Source organism: Macrotis lagotis, chromosome 3 (assembly GCF_037893015.1).
Source record: "Macrotis lagotis isolate mMagLag1 chromosome 3, bilby.v1.9.chrom.fasta, whole genome shotgun sequence".
Lineage (NCBI taxonomy): Eukaryota > Metazoa > Chordata > Mammalia > Peramelemorphia > Peramelidae > Macrotis > Macrotis lagotis.
Window position 1 is genome coordinate 212,457,532 of NC_133660.1, and position 12,466 is coordinate 212,469,997.

The 12,466-nt window shown below is 35.8% G+C and overlaps 1 protein-coding gene across 1 annotated transcript; it reads right to left on the reverse strand.

Annotated features, from left to right (window-relative positions):
• Positions 1-4,136: 4,136 nt before the first annotated feature.
• On the reverse strand, positions 4,137-12,237 carry CYTL1 (cytokine like 1). Its single transcript, XM_074227497.1, has 4 exons — positions 12,087-12,237; positions 11,460-11,504; positions 6,195-6,323; positions 4,137-4,704 (listed from the first exon to the last, which is right to left on the reverse strand). The coding sequence occupies exons 1-4, from the start codon at positions 12,228-12,230 to the stop codon at positions 4,558-4,560; spliced, it is 465 nt and encodes a 154-aa protein (XP_074083598.1). The 5' UTR covers positions 12,231-12,237; the 3' UTR covers positions 4,137-4,557.
• Positions 12,238-12,466: the final 229 nt, after the last annotated feature.

The following is a 12,466-nucleotide window of genomic DNA, read 5'->3' on the forward strand; positions in this document are numbered from 1 at the left end:
TCCATTCTGCATCAGTTCATGCAAGTCTTTCTAGTTTTCTTTAAAATATCCCTTTCATCATATTCATGGTAAAATAATCTTCTACCAGATTCATATACCCAAATTTATTTAGCCATCTACCTGTTGGAGGATATCATTTTAGTTTCTTTGCCTCAAGAGCTGCAATAAATATAAATATTTTATATAGGGATATCCTTTCCCCTTGCTTTTATATCTTAGAAGTATAGTCCAAGAAATGGTATTACTAAATTGAAGAATATGCACAGGTTGGCAACTTGGGAAATAGTTCCAAATTGTTTTATAGAATAGCTGGACCAACTTCCAGTGGTAGTACATATTGTGCTTGACTTCATATAGTTCATGGAACAATTATCTTTTTTTTGCCTATCTAATAAATGTGAGATAGGACCTCAGAGATATTTCATTTGCATTTCTCTAATTATTAGTGATTTGGAGCAATTTTTTATGGCTACAGGTTACCTGGATATCTTCTCTTGAAAACTGTCTGATCACATACATCATTTGACCATTTATCATTTGGAGAATGCTTGCCATAACATCTCCAAAAACCATTGTGGAAAGTACTAAAGTTTAACATGAATCTTTTTGACATCCATCTATTCAAGTGCAAACTTGAAGTTATCCTCGTTCTGTGTTTCTATTATTTCTTTAAAAAATTGTTCTGAATTTCATGGAGAGAAAGCACAAGAGGGAAAAGACATATAAACAGAAAAAGAGAGAATATGTGAAAATATGAATCAATATTACTTTCATTTTGATTTTATATCAATATCTTTATATTGACGTGATTATATCTAATTTTCAAGTTGTTATTTTCAAAACTTTCCTTCCTGATTTATTAACCTCTGAACTGCCTTCTATTTCCTTTTTTGTATTTTTAAAGTTTTATTTTTTTTTTGCAAAGAAATGGGATTAAGTGGCTTGCCTAAGGCCACACAGCTAGGTAATTATTAAATGTCTGAGGCTGGATTTGACCTCAGGTACTCCTGACTCCAGGGCCAGTGCTCTATCTACTACATCACCTAGCCACCCCTTTTTTGTATTTTTAAGATGTTTCAATTATCTTCTATTATTTATTTTTTATCTTTTAGGTTTTTGCAAGGCAAACAGGGTTAAGTGGCTTGTCCAAGGCCACACAGCTAGGTAATTATTAAGTGTCTGAGACCAGATTTGAACGCAAGTACTACTGACTCCAGGGCCGGTGCTTTATCCACTACTCCACCTAGCTGCCCCTCTTCTTTTTTTCTTTGGCAATGCTTTCAGTAAGTCATCATTCCCCCACAACCTCTTCTACCAATAAAAGGGAAAAACACAATAATCATAACAAATAATCACAATCCAGTAAAAATAGATCCATAATTCGCCATATCCAAACATGCATATTTCATTTTCCACCTTAGAACCACCATCGCTCTGTTAGAAGGAAGAACATTTTCAAATTGGTGTTCTGGTGTCATAAGTGGTCAACACATTGATTTGAGTTCTTCACTCTTTCCAAGCATTTTTCTTTATAATGCTGAATCATTGTATAACTTATTTTTTCTGGTTCTTCTCTTGCCTTACATCAGGCCAAACAAATTTTTACAGATTTTTTTTTTAGGTTTTTGCAAGGCAGATGGGGTTAAGTGGCTTGCCCAAGGCCATACAGCTAGGTAATTATTAAATGTCTGAGACCGGATTTGAACCCAGGTTCTCCTGACTCCAGGGCCGGTGCTTTATCCACTATGCCACCTAGCCGCCCCTCAGATTTTTCTAATCTCATCTCTTCTCACATTTCTTATACTATAACAGTATTTCATTACATTATATACCATAATTTGTCCAGCTATTCTCAAATAGCTAAGCAAGTAATTTTGTTTACAATTCTTTCCTATCACAAAAAGAATACTATAAAATTTTTTAACACATGAGCCTTTTCTTCAATCTTAGACTTCTTTGGGGTTTTGTACTCATATCACTAAGTCAAAGGATATAAACAGTTTTGTGACTTTAGGGGGCAAAGTTCTCAAATACTTTCCAGAATGGCTAGACTACCTCACAGCTCCTGTATTCTCAAAACTTCTCCAATAACTGCCATTTTCTTTTTTTTGTCATCTTTACTAACATAATATGTGTGAAACAGAACCTTAGAACCATTTTAATTTACATTTCTCTAATTATTAGTGATTTGGAGCATATTGTTTTTCTGGCTGAAGAGAACTTGGATTTCTTCCCTTGAAAACTGTTCATATTTATTGTCCATTCATTTATTGGGAATTGGTTGCAATTATGTGAATTAGTAACATGTATTTTGAATATTGGACCTTTACTGGAGAAACTTACTACAAAGATTTTTTTCCTCTTCCACGATTTCCCTTCCATTTTTAACTGCATTGATTTTATGTGTAAAAAACAACTTTTAAATTTTATATAATCAAATTGTTCATTTTATCTTCTTTGATCTGTTTCATCTCTTAACTGTTCATGAACTGGTCCCTAAGCCATATTCTTGAGAAGTTTTCTAATTTGTTTATAATGTGACATTTGTTCTCTAGGCATGTAACCATTTGGAGCTTATTGTGGCATATCTTAGATCTTGGTTTAAACTTAATTTCTAGCAGATTGCTTTTCAGTTTTATCAATGGTTATGAATTTGTACTCCACTGATAGTGGTCTTTGGTTTTATTGACCATTATACTACCATATTAATTTGCTTCTTTGTGTGTGTTTAGTTTCTTATAGCAAGTTCTTTTTTTCCCTCTAGAGATATTTATTCTGCTTGTATATATTGTACTCCTCTAGAATCTTCCATTCTGACACCTACCAGCTTCTTATTTATCACCTATCTAGTAATAACATTAGAGGTGGGAAACCAATTGGACATACTTGTGTTAGACAACACTCTTTCCTATAAAATACCTCTTCTATACTGCTTAGTACAACCAAGTTATGTTCACAGTGGCCTGGGTAATTGGAGAGAGCTTGGTATTACCTGGGGCCTCAGTTTGGAGGAAGTCTCTTATTGCATCATTCAGTTCCTTTCTTCCTCTTGCTGTGGATAGATCATTTCTTGCACAGCACTCTATCTTCACCTCAACTAAGTTACAGACATATCCTATTTCTTTGGAGATTCCTCTAATGGCATCCTGGTCTCTCCAATAACTGATCTGGATATATTCTTGCATTCCTTTTTTCTCCATTTCAGGCATCTTTCCTTGTACAGATTAAAGTAATCTCTAACAAAAGGCTATTGCTTTAGCACAATACCTACTTTATCTTTTCTGTGGGACCTTGTCCACAAAGGTACAGATATTCCTTTCACATCATGACTTATCTAATTATGATTTTAATAAATTGTGGGTCAGCATAAGAAATTAAATGGGAATTTTTGGGAGTTTTGGGCAGATGACACATGAAAGCCAGCAAATGACACAGAGCCTATGATGCCAAACAACCTAAATTTTATGTTAAGGTACTGTAAAATTCCATAAAAGAAAAAAAATAATTCATATTTCTCTGGTTTGAAGGGAGGGCCAAAATATTTTATATGAATGTTACAAATCATGGGGACTCTGTACCCCTAACCCCCACAGTATGGAAGAGATAATGGAGCTGCATCAGATTGTCACTGATACATGGAACAAATATCAATCATTTGGTTGGTTGGTGGTATGGTCATCTTTGACATGAAGGACTAGTAATAGTAGTAGTAAAGAGCACATGGCAAAGCAATGAAAAAATAATGAACAATCCTTGAAAGGCATAAAGAAACAATGGCCTTGCCTGGTGGCATCAGAGCCCCACTTAGCCTCATGTACTGAAAACATGACCTAGAACAGTAACATACGACCTCACATTTTTTTCTTATAAACACAAGTTAAAAGAAAATTGTCAAAAAAAGAGAACATTCATGACAACTGGATGCTTCACAAGGAAGATAATTGCTTCTCTGTGAAAAGTGATCTTTAATTAAGGTTTTCACTAGTTTTGAAAAGAAGGGTTCTTCCTTCAAGAACAATATTTCTATATATACAATCTACCAAGAGAAATTCAAAGAACATTACAAAGATAATATTTTTAAAAATATTCACTGAAGAATCTATGTCTTCTCTTATGACTAACACATGGGGGGGGGAGTCTACCTAGTTGTGAATAAAGTTGTTACAAGAACAGAAGGAACTTTTGCTCTGACCAAGTTAGGTTCATAATGAAAGCACTTCATTTGCTTGCTATGAAGCTAGCTATTCATGAGGAAGAAACAGATCTGGCATTTCATTCTTACTGTTCAAATAAACAGATCAGGGCCTTCTGGCTACATGGAAACAGCAGAAATACCCAATGAAAAACAAGTTTTCTAGCCCGGCTCTGACATTCAGCTCTCCATGTAAGTCAATGGACTTGTTCGTTTCCTGGAGATAGCAAAATACACAGCGAAGTTGGAGATAACACACACACACACACACACACACACACACACACACACAGACACACACACAGACAAACACAGACATGCAGACACACAGACACACATATACACACACTGTTGGTTCCATAATTTTAGCCAGTTGAGGTTTTGGCAGCTGGTGTAATTGGAAACATCTTGGGAACTTCCTTCGGCTCTGACCTAACTTGGGATCTCGCAGTTGTGGGAGTTTGGATAGGGTTTTCCAGGGCCTCACAATCATCAGACAAGAACACCAAGTCCTGTAGAAATAAGAGATGAGAGCCAGCATTATAGATCCAGGGAGGATTGACTGAGACTTCAGGAAACCCAAGAGCATCTATCCCATTCTGGGATAGGGGGCAGTCTAACTGCAGGTACACATTTAGAAGAGAGGAGCGCCCAGAAGGTCTTGCCAAGGAGGTAGCTGCCATTCACACTGGTGACCATTATCCAGCCCTTTTGTGAATGCTGTACTTTGACATGTCTGACAGTTTTCAGTTTAGATGATCCCACCAGAATTGCCCTAAGGACACAGACTTAGATACTTAAATACTTAGGGAATGCCACCTAGGTGACCAGATTCTCCATCCTATAGAATTTTCAACTACATCCCTTGTTCCCCTTCCATTTAACAAACTCAGTCCTGCAGGATGAGTTAGTTTAGGAAGACCAGCCCAGAAGCCTGGGTTAGCTTCTCTTTTATAAGCTGAATACTAGCAACTCCAGAGTCTGGTGCCTTCATCAGCCTTAATGGTAAAAATTGCTACCTTCCTGTACTATCAGATTAATTACCCTGCCTTGAATGATCTTGTAAGTGTTCTAGGTATAATCACAACACAGATCATAGTTCACAATAAAGTAATGAAACCTCAGATCATTTTAAAATCCTCCTTTCCCCTGCTTCCCCTCATCTACTTAAGCATCTTTTCAACATTTGAGAAATATTATTAAATTACACAGTTTAATCAACAAAAATGTCTGAAAGAACAGAGAAACTAACAACATACTGAAGTATGTATAATACTAAAATTCTTTGTCCTGGTACACTCAATAAGTTATAAAATCCTATCTGTCCTTCACAATTTTTTTTATTGTCTTTTCCTTTCCATTCTCATTAATGCCGACCATATAATTGGTCACCAGACTGCTACAATGTCATTTGAACTAGTCTCCCTGCTTTCATTCTCTCCTTTTCTAATCTACCCTATTTATTCTGCCAGATCATCATCATCATCATCATCATCAGCAGCAGCAGCAGCACAGTTTTTATCCTACCATAATCCTCTTCCAAATCTTTCCATAGTTCTTACCGATTAAAGTAATAGAGTTAAAATTCATTAGTTTAGCATTCAAGACTTGCCACATTCTGCCCCTATTCTTATCTCCACTACTCTCCTGCATGAATCCCCCTTTCACCTCATCACCTATCATCTGTATCTTACTGGATCCCGAGGAGATCCAGCTCCAAGCCTACCTCTTCCTAATTGCCCCTACTGACAGAGATCTCTGCTTCTTTTGAGCATTTCTATACTCATTGGGGAGTTACTATATTTGTTTTTTACTGATGGTTATTTTTATGGGTATTTTGCTTGTTGTCCTCAATAGATTATAATCTGTATTCAAGAAGGGATTATATTTTATCACATATTCCATAGTAGGTTTTTAGTTCAGGGTCTCACACATAGCAGGAACTAAGTCACTATTTGATAAATGATTCAAATGAAAGAAGTATTTAAGGACATTAACATACCCTTCTGCAGAATGAGTTCATGATGGTGTACAGTTTTCTGACTTTGTCTTTCAAGGCACCTACTTGAGCAACTTTCCGACACCTGGGTGATGCTATGAAGTCCCGTAGTTTGGCAAGCACACAGTAATTCTGAAAGTGTAGGATGGTATATGATAGAAGAAACAGAATGACAGTAGAAAAGAAGAGTATAAAAGTTCTTTGATTGAAAGAAGTGACTTTATTTATTTATTTATTTGTTTGTTTTTTTTTGTGAAGGACATAGAGTAGGTCAAAAAGCACCTACCATGTTCAAGGAACTATGATACATTTATTTTTTTCTTCTCTGGTATTATACCTATTCTCCACTTTATATTTACATAGAAAATACTGCTGGCATATGTGTGAACAATGGAGTAATATAAAGAGGATTGAGGGGATAATTAGGTGGTGCAATGGATAGAATATCCATCCTGCACTCAGAAAGACTAATTTTTCTGAGTTTAAATCCTGTTTCAGACACTTACCAGCAATGTGACCTTGAGCAAGTCACTTCACCCTGTTTACCTTGGTTTCTTCATATCTAAATTACACTGGAGAAGACAATGACAGACCACTCCAGGATCTTTGACAAGAAAACCCAAAATGGGGTCATAGAAAGTCAGACATGATTCACCAGCGACATAGAGAAGTGAACTAGGGAACAATAGATGTGAATTCCAGTCAGAGCTCCAATATTAACTGATTGCTTATGTGACTTTGCTACTCAAATTCTCCATGCCTCAGTCTCATAATTTGTAAAAATAGTGCTAATAGTATTTGTTCTAAAGGTTTAAGTAGATTTTTTTTGTGAAGGAAGATGTTTAGTGAGAATAATATAGACATTTATCTAGGACTGTAGTATTCACAAATGTTTCACGTGTATTATTCCATTTGATACAATAATCTTAAAAGGTAGATATTGCTATCCCTGTTTTATAGTTGAGGAAACTGAGGCTCAGAGATTTGACCTTGGGTCACACTAATATCAGTTTTAGAATTCAAATACAAGTTTCTCCTGCCTATAATGTTCTCCAATAATGAAAAATATCTGGAACTCGATTCCTTAATAATTTTTTTTCTGTTTTATCTTGGGACCTATCTTGGGATTCTTTCTCTTCTTAAAATTGTCATTAATTTAATGACAACTACTGTCATTAATTTAATTTGTCACTAACTTAATGACAATGCCATCAATCAGCCACTGATTCTATATTTCCTCCCCAGAATTTCTATTTGCAGAATTCTACTTGTCCTTCAAGGTCCACTTAAATGACACCTCTTCCATAATATCTCTGTTGTATCTAGCCAGAAATTATTTGATTTCCCCCTCCTGATATTTATTTTGCTTTCAGATGGAAAACATAGTATTCTCACTGTCTTATTATCTATCCCCATGGTATCCAGGTGGGGAGTAGTAGAAGCAGCATGGCTTAGTAGATACAGTACTGGACCTGTAGCTGGAAAGAGCTGAGTTTGAATTCTACTTTGAACACTTCTTGTGACTTGTGAGACCCCAACCAAGTCATTTAACTTGTCTGATCTTAGCTTTCTTGTCTACAAAATGAAAGTGATATTAACTGTCATTCTTACCTCTTTGGGCTATATAATGAGGTTAAAATGACTATATATAATATATAATGGGCTTTGCAAAACCTTATTTTATGTGACAGCAATAGAAGCTGGATTCCCTGGTGAGGGAAATTCTTTCATCAATGTCAATTGACACCTCTTTAGCTTATGATTTTTAGGGAGTTGTCTGGAACCCTGAGAGGCTGACCTGTTTAGAGTCATGCAACCAGGATGTGTTTAGAGGTAGACATGAATCTGGTTGTCATGACCCCACACCTGGCTCTCTATCATATACTGCTTACTTAGAAAGCTCAGTTCTAAACTCTTGGTAGACTTCCTGGGTCAGGAAGCAGATAAAAAATAGTTCAAAGGAATCTTCACCTAAGGTAGGAATCAGTCATGTCCCCTTCCCTTGAAGGGGTTTTTTATGACTTTGCCACTTTGAATTAGCTGTAACCTTGGATAAATAAATGTAACTCATATGTAAAATGAATGAGTTTTTGGTGATCTCTGAGTTTTTCTGAATGCAATAATTAAATAATTTTAAAATGCAATATAAATGTCAGTTATCACTCTTAGAGGCTGCTAGGAAGCACAATGTTAAGTCGTTGGTTTGGAGTCAGGAATATGAGTTAGAGTTCTATCTTAGATGTTAACTGTCTTTGTTCAAATTACAAATTCTCTCTGCCTCAGTTTCCTTTTGTGTAAAATGATGATAATGATAGCAGCCACCACATGAAATTGTGTGAAGACCAAGTGAGAGAACATGGACAGTGTTTTGCAAAGTACCATAGAAGTGTTATTGTTGTTGTTATGATTAATTATTCCCATTTGGCAGATGAAGATTCTGAAGTTGACAGAGGTTCAGTGACTTGTCTATTGTCACAGGGGTTATAGGTATCAGAATTGGGACTTAGAGTCAAGTCTTCCTGATTTCATGACCAGTACTGTTCATTGACCATTCTGTCATATTGTCATATACCATATCTGTCATATCTCCTTCAACATGGTGTTGTAACCCACCTTTTTTTAATTTTTTAATGAGATAGCCTTGTATATGGTGAATGTTTAATCAACACTTGCTAATTTATATTATAATTATTTGTTTATTTGTTTTATCACCTTTAATCTATGAACTCTGTTCTTTTTTTTTTTTACCTCTCTCATTGTTTAGAACAATGCTTTGTATATAGTATGTTTCCAATCAATTCTTGTTTAATGAAATTGAAATTATGAATTTGGGTAGTATTGACTACAATATCAGACAATATAGGAACTAAGGTGGAATGAGAGCCTTGAAATGTGTTTATTATTATGCTGATTATTATGTTTACCTGATACATAGAGTAATTGTTGATGGGTGCTAGATTGATTTAATACACATTAAGATTGCTTGAGAAGCCATGTTCACCACCATCATGATATTTTACAATTTCTCTTCTTCTCTTACCTCTAAGAGCTCATTGAACAGACTGTGGCAGGACCTAATCATACTCATCAATGCTAAGTGATTTCTTTGTTTTCAAAGGTCTTGGGGAAGAGCAATTGCTGCTTTTCTTTTGTAGTAGTAGAAACACAAAACTATAGCCAGTGCTCAGTCTAAGCAAAAAATGAGTGCATGTTGATTAACTAACTCATTGAAACTCCCTGGTCCAGATCCCAATGTTTATACTCCCTCAGTCCTGAAAGTCACTTAACTCTGAAAGGCTCTTTGGCTACAAGCCTGATATCTCAGTGAAGCCTCACCATCAGTGGTTGGGTTGTTCATCTACACAGCTAAGCCACCAGATGATAGTTAAAGGAGACCAGCCTGGAGGCCATCACTTTAAGCAACTGTATTAATATAACACAGCAGAAGGACCATGTAACTCTCACTCCCAGAACACCACCTTTTGATTGGTGAGAACCTCAAACCATCTCAGAGAACAGACAAATTTTAGATAAAATATTTAGAAACTTGATTGTCAATACTTAAATGATTTGCCTTAGTAACCCAAGTAAGGAATGGTTTTACCAGTAGTGAATGACTTTGTCTATAGATTTAACTAGAGAACAAGCAAAATCTGAAAATACCTCTCTCTCTCTAAGCTCATTTCTTTGTGTATTTCCATATGACTAATAGCATTGTCAGTTGTTTGTATGCTATTTTCCAGTTTAAGACTGTATGTAAACCCCTTAAGATCAGGGACCATTTTTTTGCCTTTCTTTGTATCCTCAGCATTTAGCACACAGTGCCTGATACATAGCAAATTGTTGTTGACCAACTGACCACATTAAAACTCCACTAGTAACATCAGTTGGTCATTGTTCCATTTCTAACACTGTTCCTATGGAATGGACTATCCCCTGTAACTAACATTATTTCACCTGAAGATGTTTCCTAAATATTTTTTAAATTAATTTTTTTTGTTTTTCCAACTACATGTAACAATAGTTTTTACCAATCATTTTTTTGCAAGGTTTTGAGTTTTATAATCTTTTCCCCTCCCTCCCTTCCCTCCCCTTTCCCCTGACAGAAAGAAATCTGATATAAGCTTTATATTTATAACCATAGAAATACATATTATAAGTAATATGCCTATATGAATTTTATTGAACCTTGCTATTAGGCCTTGTATTATAATTATTTCTGTATGAGTGTTATCTACCAGATTGGTTTCTCTGGGTACTAAGATGGACTTGGTAAATCTTTGTATTCCTTATGGTGACTAGTCCAAACATTTGACAATTAACAATCTCTACTTCTTCCTCAGATAATGTACTCACAATAAAATGGACCCCAAATTTATTATTGCTATGATTACTTCTGCCCTGACTTTACCAGTCATATTGCCCAGAATCCATTATTTTTGGAGCAATAGTAAAATGCTATTTTGTAGATAACAACAGGAATGTGGATGATACCTTGCTTTAAATGGGGAAAATAGACAATTCTTACTTAGAAAATTCTAGCAACATTCTTCTGTCTTTTTCTAGATATAATTTTGCATTTAGATGACTTTTTTCTTTAGGTGGTGTTACAGAAAGATACTGATTCATTCAGAGAACCTAAGTTTTAAGTCCTACTTTACTACTTTATTATCCTTGTGTGAAATGTAGTAAATTTCTACTCTAGAATTGATCTTATTATGACATTAAGCATCAAAATAGCACAAAGGTTTTGTAATTCAAGACCCAGGACTCCTCTCTAGGCATATGTGCATGTAGGCAAGCTATGTGAAATAAGTAATGAAAACATTATGCCTATTTTATAGATGATGAAACTGAGGTTTGTGTTAAGGAGTTTTCTCCAAAGCATACAACGATAAAACCCAGAATAGGATTGAACTCATGTATCCTGTTTCTATGCTCTTTCAACTATACTATGTTTATTCATTATGTACCCCACTTTCCATTTCTTCAGTTCCCCTCATATTTTTTTCCTACACTGATCTGCATTTCACAGTGATTGTTTGCTGAAATGATATTTCCAAATTCTTTTCAGCTCCATCCTTGTACGGTCTATGAGCTATCATCTCCAGTCAAACCCTTCATCATCATCATCATCATCATCATCATCATCATCATCATCATCATCATAACAACAGTAGTTCTTTTCTTATTCCCCCCCTCCCTGATCCTTCTACATGCACGTGCCTCCAACTACTAATGTTTGGATTTGAGAAAGAATTAACTTACATGTATATCCAAATAAAGTTTTGGCAGACTCTCCACACAGGGTTCCTAGAAGTAAGGAAAACAGACTATTTATTATTAAATATCCTTGGGGGACATAACAGATTTTACAAGGCAGCCTTTCATAGGGTCATAGAATTAAGAGCTAGAAGGAGCCTTGTAACATAAAAGATAGTTTGTTAGGGCTGAAGTGAATCTTAGAACATATGCTTTTAGGCCTGAGAAGGAACTTAGAGAAGAGAACAAAGATTTTTAGACCCGTGAGGGAATCTTGGAATGCAGAATGTTGGTGATGGAAAGGATCTTAGAACCTAAAATGTTAGTGCTAAGGATCTTGAAATACAGAATGTTAGAGCTGAAAAGGAATGTAGAACACGGATTGTTAAAGCTGGAAGGAATCTTAGAAAATAGAATGTTAGAGCTGGAAAGGACATTTATATAATTATCCATGTTTATTATTAGAGTTGGAAGGTATCTTGCAACACAGAATGTTAAAGATGGAAAGAACTTTAGTACATAAGATGTTAGATTGGAAAAGTACCTTAGAGATCACTGAATCCAATTGCCTAATTTTTCTGAGGAAGAAATGGAAACTCTTAAAATATCAGCATCAATAATACAAAAACTTACCCAGGGCTCCTCATTCTGCAGTGTGTTAAAGGAATCCATGATTTCTTTGCTTAGATTTAGCATCCTTGAGTAGCAGGTTGGAGGTGCTGCATTAGTCAAAAGAGAAATGGAGAGAAGCACCACCAAGCCAAAGAGAGGCTTCATGGCTCTGCTCTCGTCTGGTAAGGTCCAATGCTCAACACCCTGGGCTCAGGGGCTTAAGTAAGGCAGTCACACCCTCTTATTTAAACAGCATTCAGAATAAATGCAGGAAACCTGTTTGGGGGTGGTCCAAGGAACAACCAGCTCCAGTTTTCAATTTCCTGCAGTCCTCAGAGTCAGGGCTGGGCACACTGTCCAGCCAGAGGGTAAGAAAGAGGAGGGGCAGAGAAATAACAAAA